The 22517-nt window shown below is 40.8% G+C and overlaps 1 protein-coding gene across 1 annotated transcript; it reads right to left on the bottom strand.

The window, feature by feature from the left end:
- rnf144b (ring finger protein 144B) lies at positions 1–18524 on the bottom strand. Its single transcript, XM_050047617.1, has 8 exons — positions 18200–18524; positions 12750–13013; positions 11240–11344; positions 9748–9808; positions 7233–7446; positions 4763–4907; positions 4485–4574; positions 1–1116 (listed from the first exon to the last, which is right to left on the bottom strand). The coding sequence occupies exons 2-8, from the start codon at positions 12924–12926 to the stop codon at positions 949–951; spliced, it is 960 nt and encodes a 319-aa protein (XP_049903574.1). The 5' UTR covers positions 12927–13013; positions 18200–18524; the 3' UTR covers positions 1–948.
- Positions 18525–22517: the final 3993 nt, after the last annotated feature.

Here is a 22517-nt window from a genome sequence, read left to right as displayed (position 1 = left end):
TTCAGTACAGTATGTTTATTTCAATTACAATGGCGCTTTTATAAAATGTCTGACGCAGAAACATCAACAGAAATGTAGAAATGATAACAGGATACCATACACACATAACCCATAAATTACACATCAACACACTTTAGAAAAGTACACATTATCCTTTAGAGCCTTTGGTCTGGAACAATATGCCAGGTGGAAACAACAAACATTTGCAGAAGAAAAGTTATCTGTGCACCACTAAAGCCCTATCATATTTTATATCAGCACAGAATATACAGTGCACACATGACGCCGTTTGCCTTCTCCCACTATGAAAGGATGTTTTGCATTGTTTAGGGATTTATAACCCTGTGTGATCCTGACGGTTGTCCATTTTCATAATGCTAAAATTTTTGCATAAGATAAAGATAGAATGGAAGGCAAAACAAATACAACCAAGCACCAGGCACTGTAGAGTGAGGCACTTAAGCACCTAACACCTCTGGTTTGGCATCATGACATTTGGCACATGAGGGTGGCGTTGCACTTTGAACCGCATGTGTGTGTGTGAGTGTGTGTTTGTGTGTGTAAGAGAAAGAAAGAGATAACAAAAGCCCTGTCAAGGAAAACTCTTATGGCCACCACTGTCTCCTTGTCTACCTGTTGTGCATCTGAAAACAACTAGGCCAGTTACATTCATTCTCCTCGTATTTACACTTCCACCTCATAAAGTACATACTCTTGTGATTAAAGAGTAAGATTTGAGCAGCTCTTTCCCCAAGCTTTAAGATGCAAGTCTGCGCTTGTTGATCTCGACAATGTCACTGAACCATTAACAAGGCTTCCAGTCTGTCGAGTCCTGAAAAAGTACTTCAGTGTTACTCCAAACATGCAGCGCTTGCACTCTCTTGGTTTCCTGGGGCTTTGTGAGATTAGTGGAGTGATCCTGGGCTGGGCTGATGAGAAGGGGAGCTGCTATGATGTGGAGGAGTCCGGCTGGCTGAGGTCCTTCTTCTTCTTCTTTTTCTTCTTCTTCCCGCTGCAGGGCTTGCAGACACAGCACAGGATGCACGGCGAGGCCAGCAGGAGGAGCGGAGACGTCACCAGCACGATGATGCTGACCCCCACCAGGATGCCCACAACCTGGAGGACAACACAGCAACAACAATGGATCAAATGAGTGTGTGTAGTGTGAAAGAGGTCGCACTTAGTGAAGAATTATCACCCAGCTCTACCGTTCCCTCGCCTCCACTGGGCGATTTTAGCATCTTACAGCCCATTGCTTTTATTTTATGGCCCCCGACTGTATGGTTAAGTCCCATCTCACTGCTGTCATCAAACTTGTTGCCAGCTGCCAGCAGCTGTTTTAAGTGAAAAGGTTCAGATATAAATACACTGTACACTTCCTCTCTTGCAATAAACAGTAAGGAGACAAAGTTGGCAGCAATCAAATCAAATATTTGAGTTGGTGGAGAGTAAGAGACTAAATATTGCATTTACATTCATCACTGCTAACACTGCTCTGACTCTGCTGGATGTGCAAATAGACATCAGCCACATCAACTTCATACATGATAATAATGTGATAATATGTCCAAAGTGTTCTCATCCCAGACTGTCAAATACCTATGCTTTCTCATACTTTTCAGTGTGTGATATTGAAGCCAAAGGCACCCTTTGGTATCTCTATGAGACTCGCCCTGTAACATCTCTATGTGACACACAGCTGTCTCCTGGGTGAAACTCACTGGAATAAATGGTTAAATTGTCAAATGGTTGTGGTTGACTTCAGGCAACAAAACTACTTGGTTAGGTTTAGAACAAACATCATGTGATGTCGGCACGTTAAAACAGCTCAGACCTTATCGTAAGGGCACAAGCATTTGGTTCTCATGGGATAATAACAGCAGTCTCCTGGGTGAAAGTCTGTGTCTGTTTATCCCATCAGCCTATGCTCCCTCCTACCCTACACGAACTCTCTTGCTCTTTATAATACGCCAGTTGTGCTGAGCATCAAATATTTGAACTTATGGGTCTGCAGTGGAATTAGCTCAAAGCCTGGTCTATCTCATAGAGACGCCAAAGGGTTCTGTCAGCGTCAGTATCACACTCTAACGGGCATGACAAACTGTCGGTGTTTGAAAACCTAGGAATGAGAACAGGCTGTAGGTGACAATGCCCAAAACGATTCTAATATTAAATAATTAGTGTAACATGCAGCTTTTTAACACAAATAAATCATTACAATATTGATTTTGATACCTTGGTGTAATTGCTCTTAACAATTAAGACTATTGCTGAGAAGACTGGCAACCTCCATCAGTCTCTACACTGCATTCTGTAAGATTATATAATGATTGTGATACTGTAATGCTTATAGGGAGCTGTTGCTTCATGGCAGAAAAATGCCAGTAAATGGAGCTATAGCTTGCAGCTGAAACCAATGACAAATACTGGCAATTAAACTGTGAAGAAAAAACCAAAGGGTGTGTTCGTAAATTCAGTCTGACACTAAAATGAGAGCCCTGTTGTTACAAAAAAAGGGAGGATTGTACTTCTACATGAATTAAGGAACAGTTCAGTGAATCACACATTGACTCCACTTGGCGCTCTGCTGCTCCGAGAGAGTGGTGGTCGAAACAGCCGAACAGTACATTCCAACAGCGCTTCGATACTACAAACGGTCAAGTTTGTGCCAGAGTGTGCTCCGGCACTCGGAGTGAGTGTTTCCGAATGCACCCAAAAACAACAAGCTGTGTATGAAGGGTGCCAGCCGGATTTTGGGTAATGTCGTTCCAATCTTAAACTATTAAAATTAGCTGGAAGTCTCATAGACCATGATCTTATTACAAGATATTACTATTCATTTGACAATGAAAATATTGTTTTATACTGCCAGTACTGTGAAGCTCTACAATAATAACTGAAAGTGCATGGACTGTCCACATGCTTTTGTCTGTGTTTCGTATAAAGAAAAGTAATTGCAACATATAACATACAGTGATATCTGAGACAATAGTGTGTTTCCAGCTTTGTGGCAGCAGTTTGTATTTGGCCCTTCCCTCCCTCAAAATGGACAAAGAACATAGTTTTCCAAGTTAGGTATGGAAGAACTTGACTTGCCCAAAGCACCGACCTCAACCCCATCCAACACCTTTGGGATGAACTGAAATACCATCTGCCAGCCAGGCCTTATCACCCAACATCAGTGTCTGACCTCTCTATGCTCTTGTGGCAGACAGTGTGCTGTTATAGCAGCATATTAAAAGCCACGGATCAGGTGTCCACATACTTTTGGCCATGAATACATGTAATAGTCAGCATTATCATTTATCACATTATTTCAAATCTATATTTTGAAAATGTGCAAATGCTGTCCACAGTATGCTCTAAATATACTGTCACCACAGCAGTGTTTGCAGGCGGCAAAGAAGGAGTTAAAACTGGCAGGGGAATTTGTAACAAGCAGATTGTAAAACTTATAGGACCTGTTAGGCAAGGGTGTAACCAAGGATGTCATGAGTTGTTTTGCAAGGAACAACTGCGTTGGAGTTTGACTGCAAACTTGATACTTATCATGTGATAATGGCATCAGAGAAGGGGAAGTGGAAAGAAAGTAGGTTTGGCGGCCAATCATTTTGGTAGATGGAAAACGTCATTACAGGGCAGGAATTTGAGATTAGCATTGGGATTAGTTCGGCTTAATGTCTTGATAAAGGGCTATTTGGGAACACTGGTGGAAAACAAACCAAATAACAACGAGCTACACAGACCTTATTGGTCTTTAATTTTTTTTAAAATTTTTTTTATATACTTTATTAATCCCCGAGGGGAAATTCAATTTTTCACTCTGTTTTGTCAATTACACACAGGTCCGAACACACACATGCACAAACAGGACCTATACATGCACTAAGTGGAGAGATGTCAGAGTGGGCTGCCCATGACAGGCGCTCTGAGCGGTTGGGGGGTTCGGTGCCTTGCTCAGGGGCACCTCGGCAGTGCCCAGGAGGTAAACTGGCACCTCTCCAGCTACCAGTCCACACTCCATGTTTTTTGGTCCGGACGGGGACTTGAACAGGCGACCCTCCGGTTCCCAACCCAAGTCCCTATGGACTTGGACTGAGCTACTGAGGGAAATTCAAGAGTTGAGTTATGCCTGGTTTTGACTGTTTTGTTTAAATTTTCAATTAAGTGTGTGAGAAACATGCCAGAATGAAAGCTTCACTGTCCTGTGGAGGTTCCTGTAATGTCCTCACTGGAGAGTTTTCCAACAGTGACTAATTGATTTGACAGACAAACAGTGCAGCTGGGATGGAGTCAAAAACCTTTAAAGTTCAATCCCAGTAGTGTTGTGGCACAGTTTTAGTAGAATCGAAGCCATGCACGAAATAACTGACCACTCATGGATGATTGGCTCTGTAGGCTAATCCATTCAGACAATGATAGCGTCATCACAACCCTGAAATTAATACTGTATGTCTGCTCTACTGTCTGCTGGGTGACCTTACCTGTGTTCTGTTCCACATAACCGAGGCCCTGGAGTGTCCCAGCTTGTTTCTGCACGGTCCCTTATCATAATGCCGCAGGAAGATATCACCCTGCAATTGCAAAACACACGTTTAGACAACAAATCTACTATCCAGCAATCACAGAGGACATTCAAACACTAAAGATAGTGAAGCAGAGGTGTTGCTGAGATGTTGTGAACTTAAAAATCTTAAGTTGTATTTCATCTTGTGTTAAAAACCATGCATCATGTTTGAGTTAAGTATCAGGGGAGACTCACGTCTAGATTCTGCAGACAGTACCAGCAGAAGGTGTGTTTGCAGCTCTTACACAGCATCTGTGCACAGCCCTGGTTCCTCTCAATGTAGATACCACACATGGGACACTGTTTGATGGGCATATCAGAGTCGCTGTTGGAGCGAGCCCTGTGTTTCAGGAGAAAGACACGAGAGACATCAGCACATGTGAGTGTGAAGCCATGACGGCCTCAAGAGTCTCCAGGCAGTGTGAATTCTTTATTTAGCAGCAGAGTTAAGGGTCAGCGCTCACTTTGAACTGGGTTTATTATTTTGGGATTCAAAGGTATGAGGAAACCATTCTCTACGTACAGTACAGGGCCACTGAAAACTCTAAAGTCATGTTTGAGGGTTTCAACTACACAAGAAGTTTTCCCTCTAAGATTTAAACAAATGGCACAAGGCTGATTCTGGAATCTTTTTACACTCATTATTTTCACACCTGACTTCATTTATTTTGTTTGACCCCCTAAGGATGGGAAAACAAGCTGTGAACACAATTTTAACATGTGAATGCCTTGTAAAGTTATTAGGGCTAAGTGGTTAGCAAACCTGTTTACACATCCACAACAGAGCAACGTTAGCATTCATTTGGAATATTGTTTCTGGCCTCTGAAGAATGAAAGTCCAATATTCACTTTTCTTTTAGCTCTGATTTGGTCGCCACTGCCTGAAGGTGGTGCATATGTGCTAGTTGCTAATTTTGTCTGGTTGCCATTTGGTACAGGACAGGTAGTGTGCAGTGGGTCTTCTTTTCTATCTTGCTGAAAACACGATGAGGGAAGGGAGACAAACCAAAACAGAAAAGATGTGGGTCATAAAACCAAAACAAAGTGCTGAAAGATGCTAGAAAACCTTCGTAAAGCTGAGGAGATAAGCAGAATCAGGTGATAATTCTCCTTGGTTTGGCACCACAAGCAGCTCCTTTTACATTATAGATCTTGTTTTCCTCCTTTTTAAAATAAAAACATTGACAGGAGCAGCCACACACCTTTTTAAAATAAAAACATTGACAGGAGCAGCCACACACCTTTTTAAAAAAAAAACATTGACAGGAGCAGCCACACACCTTTTTAAAATAAAAACATTGACAGGAGCAGCCACACACCTTTTTAAAAAAAAAATTAAGTAACTCAAAGAGCTCTGAGGCCTGTACTATGAAGCCAGATCAACTTACGCAGGATATCTTTTGCTCATCTGGCTTGACTAACCCAAACAATGGCCGACTGACTAACCGGTATCACAAAGCTACTTGTCAGCTAGTTCACTCAGCTCTGGTTTTTCCTGTCCAGCCACAAGCACATTCATGTGAAAGAGGCAGATGTGAAAATATGAGCGACATCATCAGACCCATGAATGACGTAGGCTGCTTCGTATGATATGAGATGAAACGGCAACAGTAATTACCTGCGGGTATGTTTGGTGTACAAGACGGTGAAATGTCATCAGTGTGAAATGTAAACAATAACCTGTAATCTTATAACAGAAGATGTACAAACACTGAAAATAATTTCCAAATATTAAAGATAGGCCAAGACTGTAAATATGTGTAGCTATCCTGCTTCGTAGTAAAAGCCTCTGGTTTTGTGATTGTGGAAAAGCAATTGAGTCAGTTAGTACTTTGCATTAAATAAGTCAGACTCCTTAGCATAGTATTGTAAAATACTGCCTCTGGTACAATAACATTGTGTTTGATGAGTAAACCTGCAGGCTGATGCAAATGTATGTCACGCTCAAGTTCAAACTTAAAGTTGATCTCCCTTCATTCTCCTCACATCTGCTCCATCCTCCCCAGCACTGTGCAGACACCACCCCTCCTTCACTGCAGTGCACAGGCTCCTTCTGTACAGTGAACCACATGGCTCGGTGCCCACCCTCCTCCTCCCTTCAGCACAGAGACAATGGAATTCCAATATAAGTCAGTGACTCCCCAATGACATCAGTCAGTCTGGCAGAGCCACAGCTCAGAGCAGCACAGTAATGTAGCTGCACAACAGGGACTACACAGAGGGCAATGCTAAGGTATACTAAGCTATTAATCCTGAAATAATGTTTATTGTATATTCAGCTCAGGGCCTCCACTGGGAGACGAGGAACTACACATCAGTTCTATAATCCATTCAGTGTAAATATCCTCGCACAATAACTGTCAGGTCATTTTGTATTAAATGGAAGGATGGGATTTCCCTCGTAAAATAAAATAATGGAATTGATAGTCTTCGAACAGTTAAAGGTAACACATGTAATGTCTTAGAAATATAATATCCTCAATTGAATGGTTAATAAAACTCATAAATGCAATCATAACTCTGTCTGTTAGCAGCAGTAACAAATGTCTCTTTGTAGACTCCTCAGTGTCCTAAACTAACACACTGTCAGCACAGTATCATCAGTGCGGCTCAGACTCTGTGGCTGCAGGCATTGGGCGGCTGACCAAACAAATGACTAACTGACCTGCTTTCATGAGACGGTGAGGGCGACATCATGGGCTGGCGCTCAGGGCAGGTATGGCCGTCCTGCCAGGGCCCTCTGCACCCGGAGCAGAAGACGGTGTGACAGGTCGGGCAGGGCACAGCGGTGGGCTGGCCCTCAGTGCTCAGCTGCAAACTGCAGACCGCCTGACATTCAAGTACCGGGCACCAGGCTTTACTGGGGTCCAACTTCACCCCTGAAGAAAGCAAAGAGGGGACATGATTGTGCATCTCTGAAGCAGACATCAAGTCGATGTCACAAACAAAATAAACGCATGCTTTGCTATTCTCCCAAGTAAAAGTGGCCATACTATCTTTATCAGTACTATCAGCACAATCAGTAATACTGCTGATCTGGAAGAAAGAGAATTAGTGCTGAAACATTTAATCGTTACTCAAGTACTCCATCAACAGAAAATGAATTGATAATCAATCAAGTCATTTCTCAAACTAAAAGCCAAACATTGACTGGTTTTGGACTGCAAATAAAAAAAATCAAGTCAACAGATGAAGTGACAACAAAAACATCCTGCAGCTAGAATAGCTACTGTCTGTAACACTGTGTACTCATGGCATTAGGCTAACTAGTTAGTTACTGTGGGATGTGGGTAAAGTAAAAGCACAGGGATTGCTTCCTCCAGTTCAGCTTCTTCCAGTTCGACCACAGAACTGTCTTAAACTGTCTCTGACATAACAACAACACATTACTTCACCATCTAACAATATATATATATATATGTCAGATATCTTACAATTCCAACTGTACATTTAGCACTTAGATTTGGTGCTAACAGTAAAAAAAAACTATTGAATAAAGCCACTGGGGTCTTTCTGAGACTGTAGCCTAGGCTACTTTGGCCAAGCAGTGCTTTAAGCTAAATCTGGGACTTCCTGGTTAAATAAAGGTTAAATAAAATGCTATCGTCTCATGATAATGCTAACATGCAACTGTGTGTTAGAGACTGTTTGTTACTTATGAGAAAGGGGGGTGGGGGGTGGGGGGGGGGTGAGGCACGTCAAATCATTTTTAAGCTCTGGGGAGAGAATTCTATTTTTTATTTTTGCTCAGGGAGCGGTGTGCAACATTAAATGGCTCTTTTTTTGTATTTTATTTACTGTCAATTTTTAAAGAAAACATGCATGTTTTCTTTAAAAATCGCCAAAATTACACCATCTATTATAACCAGAAACTGTAAAAACCTAAATAATTATTGGATATTCAAATTTCTGACAGCCCTTGGACACATGTGTAACGAATGCTTACATCAGACAAAAAAACATAACCAAATCTGAGCTTAAAATAGTGATATTTTATCAAAATCACTTTATTCTATGTCCAAAAATCTTCCACTTTTAATTTTTAAACATCAAGGGGTACTTTTTAAAAAGCTAATTTATGGTGGAGGAAGGGTTATGTATTTTCCCCAAGTCACTCAGGGAGGCTCAAGGAAAAATATTTGTAGCTTCAGAAAGGGTCAGAAAAAAAAAAAAAAAACAGCACTCCAGCCACCGCCCTCCTCTGATAAATTAAGAACAGTGCCTTAGCATGCTAAACACAAAGTACAGGTATAAGTAGGTAAAATGTATCTTTAAAATTACCCATTTAGTGCACTATAAAGCAGAGGGATGGATGGACTGACCAACCCACACACATGCCATCCATGGTTAGCATGGCTAAAAGCATCTGATAAATCCACTGTTCTCACTTGTAGTGGGTTATCTATGAGAGCAAACAACCTTCTAAGTAGTTAATGAGAACATAAAGATACTAATTCAGATGTAAAATGGTAACAAAAACACCTGGCATATGTTTCATAACCAAAACAAAAGCTGGAGTTTTCATGATCCCCTCCACCAGCTCATACTTTGCATTGTGAATCATAACACAAGGGGAACATTGTTGTGAAACAGCTTGCACTTTGCACTTCTTTATACTTCCAATATTATGAGTCTTGTGATTTATGGCCAGAGTAAACAATAACTATTATTGGCTTCACAGCGTATTGTTACTGTGCGACTGGAAGAGACGAATATAGCTACAAGGCAAACTAACATCACTCTGCAATTTGTAAATGTCAACAGAAACCTTTATCAACAGTTATTCTCCTTCTGTTCCCAGGCCACCAGTGCACGACACAGATACAATCTGCCTTCACATTTCCACAACTAATAGTGCAATCAGCTACACATAGGTCATACCATTTATTGCACTGAAACGCTCATTACTTCAAATTTAACAGAGGAGCACGTGCAGAGTTTGTTTCTGAATATCCTGCTTGTACTGTTTGGTTTAAGTGAAGGTACAGTTTCTGTAACCTCCTGGGTAAAAGTGGACCAGAGCAGAATAGAAAAAGAGCAGGAGGCCCCACATTATCCCAGGCATGTGAAGCTCAGCATTCTGTGGTGCTGCTTAGTGTAATGACACCGGCATGAAGTGCAACCTGAAATAGCCCAATGCCTGTCACCAGTCATCAGCACGCTAATGCAACAATACCTACCTCTCTCAAACTTCAGACGCTGATACAGCTTCACCTGCTCTTCTAGGGCCAAACTAGCAATCTGCAATCACACAGAAAGAAACAAGTTCTGCTTTAATCATCTTTTATTCACTTAGAGCTGTGATGCTATTTTTTTGTGTGCAGGCAAGAAGCATGCACAAGGCCATTTTTTTTCAAACCCTAATGGATGGATAAATGTGAAAATACATGGTTGTGAAAATGAGACTATTTTGTGTGGTTGCTGAGAAGCTGATACCCCAAAGATCATCCAGGATTAACCGGTCACCTAGCAACTGCAATTTGCTGCATTATTTCTAAGACACCTCAGTAGTTAGTAAATAGCCACTGAGAGAAAAAAAGGGGTTGATTGTACGCTTTCCATATGAAAAAAAGATGCAAAACAACAATTATAATGCCATTTTCTGATGTAATAAAAGCTTCAAGATGACGTCTGCATATTATCAACAAGAAATGTCTGCAAACACTAAACACAAGACGTTTGCTTAAATCAACATTACTTTATAGTAAGAAATGCCAATTAGCCAAAATTCACAGACCAGCAAGCTTGAGAATATTTTTTAAAAATTCTTACTTTCAATTTCTTATTTCTTCTTCCAATCTTCTAAGATTAAATACATTCTTCCATACTAGATAACAGGGGTTAGAACCTCGACAATCAGCTCAGTTCTACTCAAAGACTGTTCAAAAATAATGGACGTAGCTACCGTGACGTAAAATGGACCTCACATAGAGTTGTCATGAATATGGAAATTAGCTACCAGACCTACCCTGTTTTTTGTACCAGGCTGTAAACATGTTTATTTCTGCTGTAAAGTTTAACATTGAGGTGTATGGGGATTAACTTGTTTTTGGAGCCAGCCTCAAGTTGCCATTCAAGGAACTGTGGTTTTTGGCACTTAATTTTTCAGCCCTGGAGGTTGCTGTTTGATTCTACTATAATTCAGATACAGGTCCAATGAGCATGGACTAGTTAAAGCAGTTTTTCTTACAATAAGTTTCTTAATGCTGTTTCATTCAGACAAGAAAACATTACAAATGAGGAACGGAGGAGCAGAATTTCCATTTGCTTGCGAGTCAGCAATTTAAGCTTTTTCTCTGACGTGTTTACTGTCTTGTATCTAAGATGAGCAATAGCTCATGGAGTTTCACTTTCTGTCGTAATGTTCACATCACCTTGTTTTACTCTTCACCCTTAAAAGAATTCCCTCAGAAATGTCATTAAGGCTGGGTGCACAGCATTTTCACATCATCTTAGTTTATTCAGCCCACACAATTTTACAAACACCAGGGTGAAAGTCCATCACTCCCGACTGGAAAAAACTGCAGCAACTTAGAAATTCAAACATGTTTTAAGTTCTGTGCATGTTTGTACATCGACAGTATTTCTGTACTTTATGGCCTCTGACGTCTTTTTGCTTTTTTTGGTTTCACTCATGACCTACATCTTTCACTGGTTTTAAGCAGGGCATACCTCGGAGTCCAGTAGCACTCCGGTCTTTTGGCAGGCCATATCAGGGCAGGTGATGGGTGCTCCCCCACCCTCCATGATGGCAAGCTGAACATACTGCTCCAAACACTAGAGAGGGAGGAACAACACAGCATTATAAGTGCAGATAGTGAATGGAACAGGGACCACAGTGCCTTTGTAATAAGTAACATATTCAACTATATATCATCCAACCTAGGTGAAAAACAATACAAAACACACAACACATCAAACATGACAATCTACTCATGACAAATGTAGTAAGCAAAGAAAGAATATGGAAAATGAAATGCACAAAAACATGACTTTCTTAGTATCAACATGTCAAAAGTCATATGTTGCCTCAGACATGAAATATGGAGGGGTAGGAGGAACTTTGTAATCGTTGCGCAAAGGCAGACAGTTTTGAGGAACAGAAAATAAAAACATTTAAATGTCATTTTTCTGAGGAAAGACAAATCTATTGTGGTGGACTGGACTCATTTGTATGTGCAAACTTGTGCTTATCATGTGCTTTCCAATAAAGCGTTCATCCAAAAACAGATCTGGAATTAAAAAACAAAAGCAACAGTCTGTGTTCTTGGACCAGACTGGAGGAGATATTTCAGGTTTATAAAATAAAGTTCAGCTGATAAGCAGGGTTTACAGTATCCCATTCCCTCCTTCTTTCTCTGTGACGCTGCCTATGTGTGTGTGTGTGTGTGTGTGTGTTTTATCTGTGTGACCTTGTGCGTGCAACAGTGACAACTTGGCTACCTTGGACGGAGATTAACACCTGCCACTATCTAGCAACCTCTCTGTGTCAGGGCAAAACACCGTCACAGTTTCGATATGTCAGGCAGGCACGTATTAGACAAGAGCAGTGTAGTAGCAGACCTCTGTCCTCCTGTTATAAATGATACAGCTCTGTGTTCTACTGATAGCACTTTCTTCTCTCATAAAAGGACTGAAAAAGCTCCAAGGAAATGTGAACAACAAATGTGAGAAAACAGCTTTGATTAATCACAAAATTTTCCAAGGACAACACAAAGAAAGTAAACGTGAGCGAAAGCCAGTTGTGTTGAAACCAGTTCATTTCACTTAAGCTGTAATATGCAAGATTTGCCAATAAATTGATCTATTTTAAGATCTTAAAGCAGGAAGTGGTCCTGCAATAAAGACGAGCATCCCATTCCAAGTAATTTAAATGTTGGAGATTTGCCTAAATTGCCCAAAGAAAACTTTAGTGTTGGATCACTTTTGTGAAATCTTCACCGCCTACATAAGATGACTAAAAGCATGAGCAATATGAGTAGAGGATAAGCATACTTCAATCTAAATATAGCCTAGAGGCACCCTTCAGGTTCAACAAAGGCTCAGAGGTTTGATTTCCATAGCAGTAGAACGTGTACTGTACTAGTGTCCTTGAGCTACCCTCAACTGCTCCAGCGCTTGGATATGAGCATTATCTACTTTAAATGTCTGGAGTAAACTGGTTGTGTTTGTCTTTTCTTACCGCTGTGCAGAAGACACAATCGCAGCTCTGCAGTTCCCTGGTGGCTGCTGACGGCTGCTCGCTGAGGCACAGCTTGCAGAAGGCCTCGGGCCCCAGCTGGGGGTTAGCGCCGGCCTCAGGGGTCCTTGGTGCCGAGTCCCCAGCTTCCCGGCTCAGGGTGGGACTCCTGCTCGCCATGGCGGGGCGAGACAGGTGGGGAAGGAGGAATCAGGCTGATCCTAGCCCTTCTGTTGGGGACGGAGAGGAGCTACAGCCTCCATATTCCTGAAAGCAGAAACAGCACTGATCTATTTGTCTCTTTGGCAAAGGTTTAATGCTTTTCTTCCTCTTTGTTGCAGTTCACACAACTAATGCCAGGCCTTCTGACAACACTGCACCCTGTTTCTGGAACCTGTCATCTCTTCTGGTAACTGGTATACCAACTGTGATGACTTAACCTCTGCCAGAGGCATTACATTGTCATGTTACCCAAGAGATGAATTAGTCATTGTTTAAAGCTGCGTGGTGCATGAAGTAAAACATAATTATGTGTAATTACTGCGGTATTATTTATTACGCATCATGTCATTTTTAAGGCCAAAGTCCAAGAAGCATGTTTACCGAGTTATTGACCAGCTCCTCATTCATTCTGACAGGAAAAATTGATTGTCAATCCTTTTTAGAAACATAGCAAATACACACTTGTGTTGCCACAGGAGGTACTTGGGAGCTAAGTCAACATTGAGTTAAATAACAGGGCGTAAAAAGATGGAAAAGAAGGAAACTTACTCAAATGAATTTAAAAGTTTTTCAGAATTTTTGACTAAAAGTGCCTCTAATGAGCAGAAAGAGAGATTAACTAGGATAGAAGGGATAGGTCACATTTCTGAACCTTTTTTCTTTTTTAATTTGTAGTTCAATGTTTCTCTTGTTTTCTCTTGTTCAGGTCTTTGTAAAATAGGTAAGTAAGGTAGTAAAATGTATTTTTCTAATATGAAACTACCCATTTAACGAGACTAAGTCTACAGTCATGCTGGCAGGTCTGTGAGAAAGAATGTTAACCATATTCACCATCATAGATTAGCATGTTAGCATGCTAACATTTGCTAATTAGTGCTAAGGCAGCTGATGCTAGATGAAAAGTCAGAAGATCACCAGAGGTCAGGGCGTAGGTTTCTTTTCAGCATCACTGGGGACACATATGAAACAAGGGGTTTAGGGGTCCTCTGCTAGAATGTTTGAGCACAGTTAATTTCCTGCATTCTGGTGAATTTTTATGCGGCAATTTATGGTGAAAATGTCTTCAGTTTTGTCAAATAAAAGTCCCACTACTACTGCTTACATATTTTTTTATCACAGAGGTCGACCAGTCGTGGATTTTTAGAGGCTGATTTAATGACAATAGTTCAGAACAGGAAAAAGCCAACAACTACTTAACTGGCCCTTACACCCGCTAGCCCTAATAGAGCTACAGTGTGGGGCCTGCTGTTGTGGTCCAGGCAAAAACTTCATGTCAATAGTCAAGTCAAGTCAAAGTTTATTCATAAAGCACATTTAAAAAACAATCTCAGTTGACCAAAGTGCTGTACAGTACAGTTACTAAGATACAATATAAATAATCAAGCACAAATATAGTCATAAATAAAACAATAAAAAGAAATCAATTTAGAACAAAGTTAGAATAAAAGAGAAAGTAAGAAAGAAAAGAGCCGAGAATACTCGCCTAGCATGGATTGAACGCCAACGAGAAAAGATGGGTTTTCAGCAGAGTTTTAAAGTGCTCAACAGACTGTGCAGCTCTAACCTGGAAAGGTAGGCTGTTCCACAGCTTTGGGGCCGCTACTGAAAAGGCTCGGTCCCCACGGGTAGAGAGCCTGGACCGAGATACTTCCAGGAGCAACTGGTTTGACGACATAAGTGCCCTGGTAGTAGTGTGAGGCTGAACAAGCTCTGATAAATAAGATCGTACCAAACCATTTAAACATTTAAAAACAATTAATAGAACTTTGAACTGGATCCTAAAATTAACAGGCAGCCAGTGCAAAGATGAAAGGACATGGCTAATGTGATCTTGCTTTTTCTTTCCAGTCAGCAGGCGGACAGCTGCATTTTGGACTACCTGTAAACGGCGAAGTGTTGACTGGTCGAGACCAACAAACAAATAATTACAATAGTCTAAGCGTGATGTAACAAAGGTATGGATAACGGGAGATATGCCTTTACTTTTGCTAACAGTCTCAACTGAAAAAAGCTTGTTTTGACTATAGGGCTTATTTGTTTGTCAAATCTAAAATCACTGTCTAAAATAAAACCAAGGTTCCTTGCAAAAGGATGACAGTGAGACTTGAGGGTCCCAATGGCACTGTCATAGCCATCCAAAAGGTTTTGTTGGCCAAATAAAATTATCTCGGTTTTATTTTTGTTCAAGGGGAGAAATTTTACTTCCATCAAGGACCGGATGTCATTGAGGCAGCCTAATAAAACATGGACAGATGCTCAATCATTTGTTTTTAACGGCAGATAGATTTGTACATCATCTGCAAAGCAATGAAACGAGACAATGTGCTTTCTACAAATAGAGGTAAAGGTAGGATGCTTATTAAAAAAAAAAGGAGAGGGCCCAAAATGGAACCCTGAGGCACCCCACAGCTCAGGGGGGAAATGGCCAAAGAATACTGGACCAGCTGGACAGAAAAGCTTCTATCTGAGAGGTAGGATCGAAACCACTTCAGAACAGTACCCCTAATGCCCACACAAGTATTTAAGTGTGACAGGAGAATATTGTGATCGACTGTATCAAAAGCAGCTGTCAGATCCAGAAGGACCAGGACAGCAGAGTTACCTGAGTCAACTGTTAAAAGAAGGTCATTTAAAAATCTTAAAAGCGCCGTTTCTGTGCTATGGAGTAGCTTAAAACCAGACTGGAACTTCTCAGAAATGCCATTTAGATCAATCAATAAAAGACTGTAAAGACAATACATGTGAAAATGAAGAATAATACGCAAGACACAGTCCCACAGAAGAGAGGACCTGCTTTCTCTGGAGCTGCTGTACCCACTGATCATTTAACACAACCCTCCCCTGTTTAGCTCTCGTCAGTGATGTACATCCCCATGTGAGACTGTGCAGCCATCTGCAACTATCGGAGGCAAGTTACACCGATTATGAAAGATTGTTAAATGTCTTATTTGCACCTATTGTTATCAGTTTGTGCCAGACCTCTATATTATTGGGAAGGAACAAATGCATATGCTCTCAATATTTAAGAGGATGTACTAGTTGCATATTTTGGGACCTCAGCATGACAGAGGATGGGGGATATTAAAAAGACCTAATCTGGTGTTAATGGAACCAAAAATCACCAAACCCAAAAATCGTCCCTTTGGTTCTGTCCAATCCCAAAAAGCATGAGAAATAATAAACCCATAATCTGGGATTTGCGATTAATCCTGTAGATAACAGTGGTTGGACACAGAATGGGGTCACACAGGAAACGGTGGTGTTAAAAACACACTCTGCAGCCTGAGTGGCTGTTGAAATCACACATTTATCCTACACACTGCTATTTCAGCTGGCTGTTAAAGCTGGCAGGAAAACTTCGGGGCGGCTCAATCAATACAGCCACCACCAACACCAGTGTCCTGAATTTTTTCAGTGAGTGCTCTTTTATTATGTACAATCGATCAGTGGCAGCATACATGCAGATGATTGATAGTGGAGCTTGTGTAGCCGTACACATTGGTTTTTCTGCACAGTCATGGTGTATCCTCCTGGACTGCTTTTAGACAGACGAGCTGAGCCGTTTGCAGTCGTCATCCCACATAACTGTCAGCCTGTCCTGTCCTGCCCAAGCAAGAAAATAACAGGTCTCTAGTCAGCTAGCTTTGCTGCTTGGAAACTCCAATATGTATTTAATAACAGTGTAAAGCCTTTCATTCCTGAACAACGTCAAAGTTTAGCGGAACTTGAGATTACCTGCCATCCGTCAATATATGAGGCTGGTGGAAGTGTTTTTTTTTTTTATCTTGGAACAACAAACTTATCACTGTCATTCCACCTTTGATATGGGAGATATGAGGCAGTTTCATTGACTACGCAGGTAGCCAAAATGACCTGGCCCAGCACTGGCCCAAATTTGGCTTGCCGGAAGAAATAACTCAGGCTGTGTCTGGTTGCCCAACTCAGCTGAGACTCAGCGTGAATGACGCCCCAGAATTGGGCCAAATAAACAAGCCCGATTCCGGCTGCCAATACTAACATCACTGGGCTGTTGTCAACATGACCTGACCCGGTATTGGCCCAAACACAAATGACAGCCCAGACTCGGGTTAAACAAACTGGCCTGATTACGGCTGCAGACACGGCCATCACTGGGTATGAACCGTAGAATACATCAATATGTCATGGTTGTCTGATTCTAATGAAATACAGTAGAGAGAGAGAGAGATATTTAAGTTTGCATGAATAAGTTTGAGGATTACACTAGAGTCTGAGTGTTGTTTCAAAAGCATTTCCACTCTGAATGCTTACATGTGGGACTAAGTCTAAAAATATTAATTGTCGATACAAAGTGCTGACAACCAGAAGCTTCAATACTAAATGCATCACTATTAGTATTGGCCTTCAGGGACCTATCAAGACTGCAGTCCCTGTCCCTGAGCAATCAATTAAAACCAAGAACAAGAGCCCCAACTTGAATCTCCACTGTTAGAGCTATTCATTAATCAAAACGCCCTTGTGTGCTAACAGTTCCTTTTAGGCGTGGAGCTGACCATTCAGTGATTAGCAGTCCTCACGGATCAAGGTCTAGATGGCATTCCAGCCACCAGGGATCAAAGCATCATTGTTGGCCGGAGAGGCAGAAACGGAAAACCAGATCTGCCCAGCGAAAAGCCGTGCTGCGCTTACACAGGCTGCCACTGTGTTAGGAGGGAGGCAGCTGGGACTGTGAGCTCGGGGAGTGTATAGGAGAATTTATACAGCATCATTTAAACAGCTGCAATCACTCCCTGTGTGTTGTTCTGGATTTCTGGCCCAGTAACCTGTGTGTTCTTGGGAGGCAGCCTAAAAAAAGAGCACATGAAGTTGAAACACAGCAATATGGAGCAAATGATGGGCTGGGAGACTGCAAACCTTTACTTACTGTACATCACTTTAACCAGAATCAGTGGATGTTGAACTAGGTTGCAGTGATTTAAAGGTATATTGCTACAGAAATATTTTTGCATATGTTTCTGCAATTCTTGCAGTATTGTTTGTGACAAAGTAACAGTGTAATGTCTCATCTATTACAGTGCATTCAAACAGACCACATATGAAATCTGACACATCTGCATCCCTCTCAAGGTTGCATTCTCGTATAGGTCACAATTCTGACGCATTCACGGAGTAAGTGTACACATTTTTGATAATGGATTGTGTGAGTGATGCAGACAAAAGCCAAATGAGCAGAGGAGAGAGGGGGGACCTACCTTGCCTGAGGACCACTGGGTGTAGGAGCTGCCTGAGTCCAGATCCACAGCCGCAGTGCTCTCACTGTGCCACAGGCACATGTGTTGATACAGTCTGCTGTTATAATAACCTCTGCTGTCACCGCCTAATTCCACTGTCGCCCCGCTGCCGCCTCCCTCACACACGCACCGAGCTTAAAACAAAACCAAAAACATGTTTAGGTTTAACGTCCTGCTCGCTCTGTCTGGTCTGTCTGTGGGTGTGTTGGTGTGTGTCTGCTCTGCTCTTGTGTTTTGTTTCCATCCAGGAAGCTGTGTCTGCTCTCCGCTGAGCTGCACTCTTGACTGCTCCTGCTGGTTATTTTACTGTAGCTATGCTGCTTTCAAGTGCAGTCGGAAACATGGAAGTCACGCCTTGAGCTGCTCACGAAGGGTGGTAGGAAGCCTATACATAGAGCCCCGGACATGACAATAGTAGAAGGTTATCAGACATCTCAAAATTATAAGTACATACATCAATAAATAATATTGTCGGTGAGATGATTAATAGAGTAATATAAAGCTTTTACAAGTTCTTAAAATTATTTAACTAACAATATTATATATTAATGTAATAAACTTAGGCTTGTCTGACAACTTTGTACTATTGTCAGATTCAGGCCATCAAAGATAGGCTAAAGAATAACTAAATTGGAGCCCTCTATGTTTAGTTAGGTTCAGGTAAAATCACAATTTATTTCTAGTCATAGTCATAGTCATAGTCATATTTATTAGCTCTTCACCACAATTGTGGTATGGAGTACAAACAAGACAAAAAACAAAACAAAACAAAGCAAATGGTAAACAGTCAAAATGAGTCATCACAGATCAAAATAAAGGAGCAACTGCAACCAAGGCAACCAAGCCTGCATTCAAGTGCGACCATACATTATTTCATTTAAAAAGTGGCAAAACATTGTTCAAGAAAGTACCCAGTTTACATACTGTTCTTGAATTATCAGTCTGCAATAAAGCTATACATAGATTCAATTTTTTTCAAACTTAAAATCCTCTTTAAATTCACAATATAAATCACAGGAGGACATGCTCTGGAGTTCATAACGCCACTTCTGCACAAACTGATCCTTTAACCTCTGCTCAACTGCCATCTTCAGCCATTTAATGTCACATCTCTGGTCTGACCAAACATAAGAAAAACCGCATTCATCTAATATTTGCTTAACAAAAGAAATCCATGGTGATACATATAGTCCATTAATATATAAATGAAATAGACAGTTATACATCACCCTACTAATCTTTGTTTCCCTCCCCATCGCTAAACTCCCCCAATAACCAATAATTCTTTTTTTGAAATCAACACATAATGGGTATCTTCCTTCTGCAAGAGCTTACTCTGCAGCATTTGGTAGCACCATGCTGGTGTAGAAATACTTATAATTAGCCATTAATGTTATATCAAGTTAATGCTTTACACTGCATGCTGGAGCCAGCGTTCACTAAGTGAAGTCTTAGGCATCACTAAATTAAATAGGACCATTGAAACCATTGCTAAAACTTACTAATGTATGACCCATTTTTCTGTTGAATTTAACTAAATTTGTAAAACTACTTTTACTACTTTTAGACAAAAATTAGAGACCATCTTGCGATGAGATCACTCCAGGCCTGAATGCGGGCCAGGGGTGTAAAGTGGGGCGGCAATGGCCCTCTTCCTACTTACTAGGGGAGAGTGGGGCACAACGTAACACATTTTGGCTAATATTATTAAAACTGTCTGACAATTTCTTTTAAGAACATGCACACCTCTGCTACAAATTAACAGTTGGTTTTTTTTCTTTCTAGAACTTAACTTTCTTCTACAACTGCATTGACAGTTGGCGGAAGTGAAATCTTACAACATACTCCATGGGTGGGGTTAATTGTAACTGGCAGAGGGTTAGCTGTAACACTTGGTGGAAACTTCTATTTAACACGATTGATGTAATACAATTCTATCTGTATACTATAGGTTGATACTGTTTATGGATCTATCTATGATAGATATTCAAACATCCATGATAGATCCACGATTGATGGATTGATGGATAGATGTATGTGGATACCTATCTTTCCATCTACATAAGGGGAAGGATAGGTATCCTACAGGTATCCATCCATGGATCAATAGATGCACATAGATTGGGTAACCTAGATCCACATGTCAAAGTAGTAGGAGTTTTGGATGTATGAATATTGACAAGACTGTTAAACTGTATGTCCATAACATCCCTGACAAATTAGAAATACAAAGTATATCTCATTTAATTAAGGACATAATTTCAAAGTGAACGTAAGTTTGAAATTCAAATCCAAAGGAAAATGTGTTTTAGGCAACAAGACAGTTGTTATGATGATATATGGTTGGATTCGATGACTTACAACAACAACTCAGTAATCAAAAAGGAAGTAAGATAAAGAAATTTACTTATGTCGGTCAAAAACACTCTTTGTCACTGAACTCTGCGGAAACACGTCCAGTCTCTGTGGAATTTTGCAGGTCACTGTTTGGTGGTATTGTGATCAACTGGCTGGAAGAACAAAAGGATCAGCCCTGTGTAATCACTTAAAAAGTCTGTGTTGCAGTTTACAATGTGTGAGGTTGTGCCCCACTTTTCCCTACCCCCCTTCTTTTGGACCCCTTCCTTGAACCACACCAATCTTTGACCTCAGCCATCATTTTTCTCTCAAATACACACCTGATTAAGTTTTGTGACTACGTCTTGCACAGTTGTGATGCATCACAGTGACAAAATTGTCCACAGAAAGACAGACATAAAAACACTTGGCAAAGTAGTCAAAGCCACTTCTGAGGCAGTTCCTGCTGCCATTGGTGTCTCTTGCTGTGTCACACTCTCTCTATTACAAACACACACACACACACACACACACTTAAGGTGAAAGCAATAATAAACTAAGGCCAGATAACGACTTCAGCGTCTCTCCTCCAGAATTATACTCCTGCCAGTGTGGAGAATTTAGACCTTCATAATAAACATTTAGGCTGGCATAAAGGAGAGCTGCACAGAATCAATTAAGCTGAATAAATACTGAACAAACTGAATGGTGCTGTTTAATTCAGCTGATCTCATGTAAAACAAAGAGAGTCAATTGCACTGAACTTTGGAGTAAATACAGTAAGTTCAGCCAGCAATGGTTTAGTTACATTAGTGATCAGAGTTTTCATAGTTTTTAAACTTTGCATGCCTGAGGGGAGCTGGTGAGAATGAAGGTTCATACCTAACAATGGAAAAGAGGGATGTAGCTCATCATATTTCTATGTATTTTTGTTAAATTAATCATCACATTTAATTTTCATTTGTTTTTTATTTTCAGTATAGAAGTGATTAAGTTTGCCAAAGCTTCTGCAATGTCGGTTTTCTTAGAAAAAAGATAAAGAAGCAAAATCATCAACCCACTGAGGGCTGGATCCAAAATTGCGCCGAAAATGAAAGTGAAAAATTGAGACTGATCCAACTTGCCTGAATTTTATCACGGCAACTCATAACATGACTCAGTAGTGTGTCTGTATGCACTCTGGACAACATCTGGGCATTCTCCTGATAAGTTGGCAGATGGTGTCCTGGTGGATCTCCTCCCATCAGTAAGCTCCTGGACAGTCTGTGACGGCACCGATACATAACGTCCCATAGGTGCTCAATTGGATTTAGGTCTGGGGAACGAGAGGGCCAGTCAGTGGCATCAGTGCCTTCATCATCCAGGAACTTCCTACACACTCTGGCCACATTAGGCTGGGCATTGACCACATGCAAAACTGTTCCCTTTTTGGGGTTTTTCTTGCTATTGCCTCTCTATTGCACTTGTTGTCATCCCTGAAGTTTAACTGACTCTGTGTTATACTGTGATGATTTGGTGTCCCCTTAAGTTTCTGAGCAATGTATAATATCTTCTTCTCTTCTTTGCTCCTGTTTTGAATCTTTTTCTCTTCTCCACTAAAGGAGGTGAAGGTATTATTTTGCTTAGCATACTCTGCATTAATAGAGCACAAGGATTTGCTTTTTGATTTGCAAGAGACTTGACTTGTATTTCATCCAAAAGACTTTAAAAAAAAAAAAAAACCTCTGGCTGCAAGTAATTAATTTACAATTTAAAAAGACCGTTAAGTCCTGTTTTTTTTCAACATAGACCAATAGTTTCTTAATTTTGTCATTATTTTCTCAAAATGTATGGTATTTACAAAATATATATAATTTTAAAGTAGGTTTTTGTGAGCTGCACACCTGCAGTTTGTGCTGCTACAAATTCAGCTGTTGCATCATCTCAGCATCTCCTTCTCGTG

This window comes from Epinephelus moara, chromosome 6 (assembly GCF_006386435.1).
Source record: "Epinephelus moara isolate mb chromosome 6, YSFRI_EMoa_1.0, whole genome shotgun sequence".
Classification (NCBI taxonomy): domain Eukaryota; kingdom Metazoa; phylum Chordata; class Actinopteri; order Perciformes; family Serranidae; genus Epinephelus; species Epinephelus moara.
This window is presented reverse-complemented; position numbering and strand designations above follow the sequence as displayed.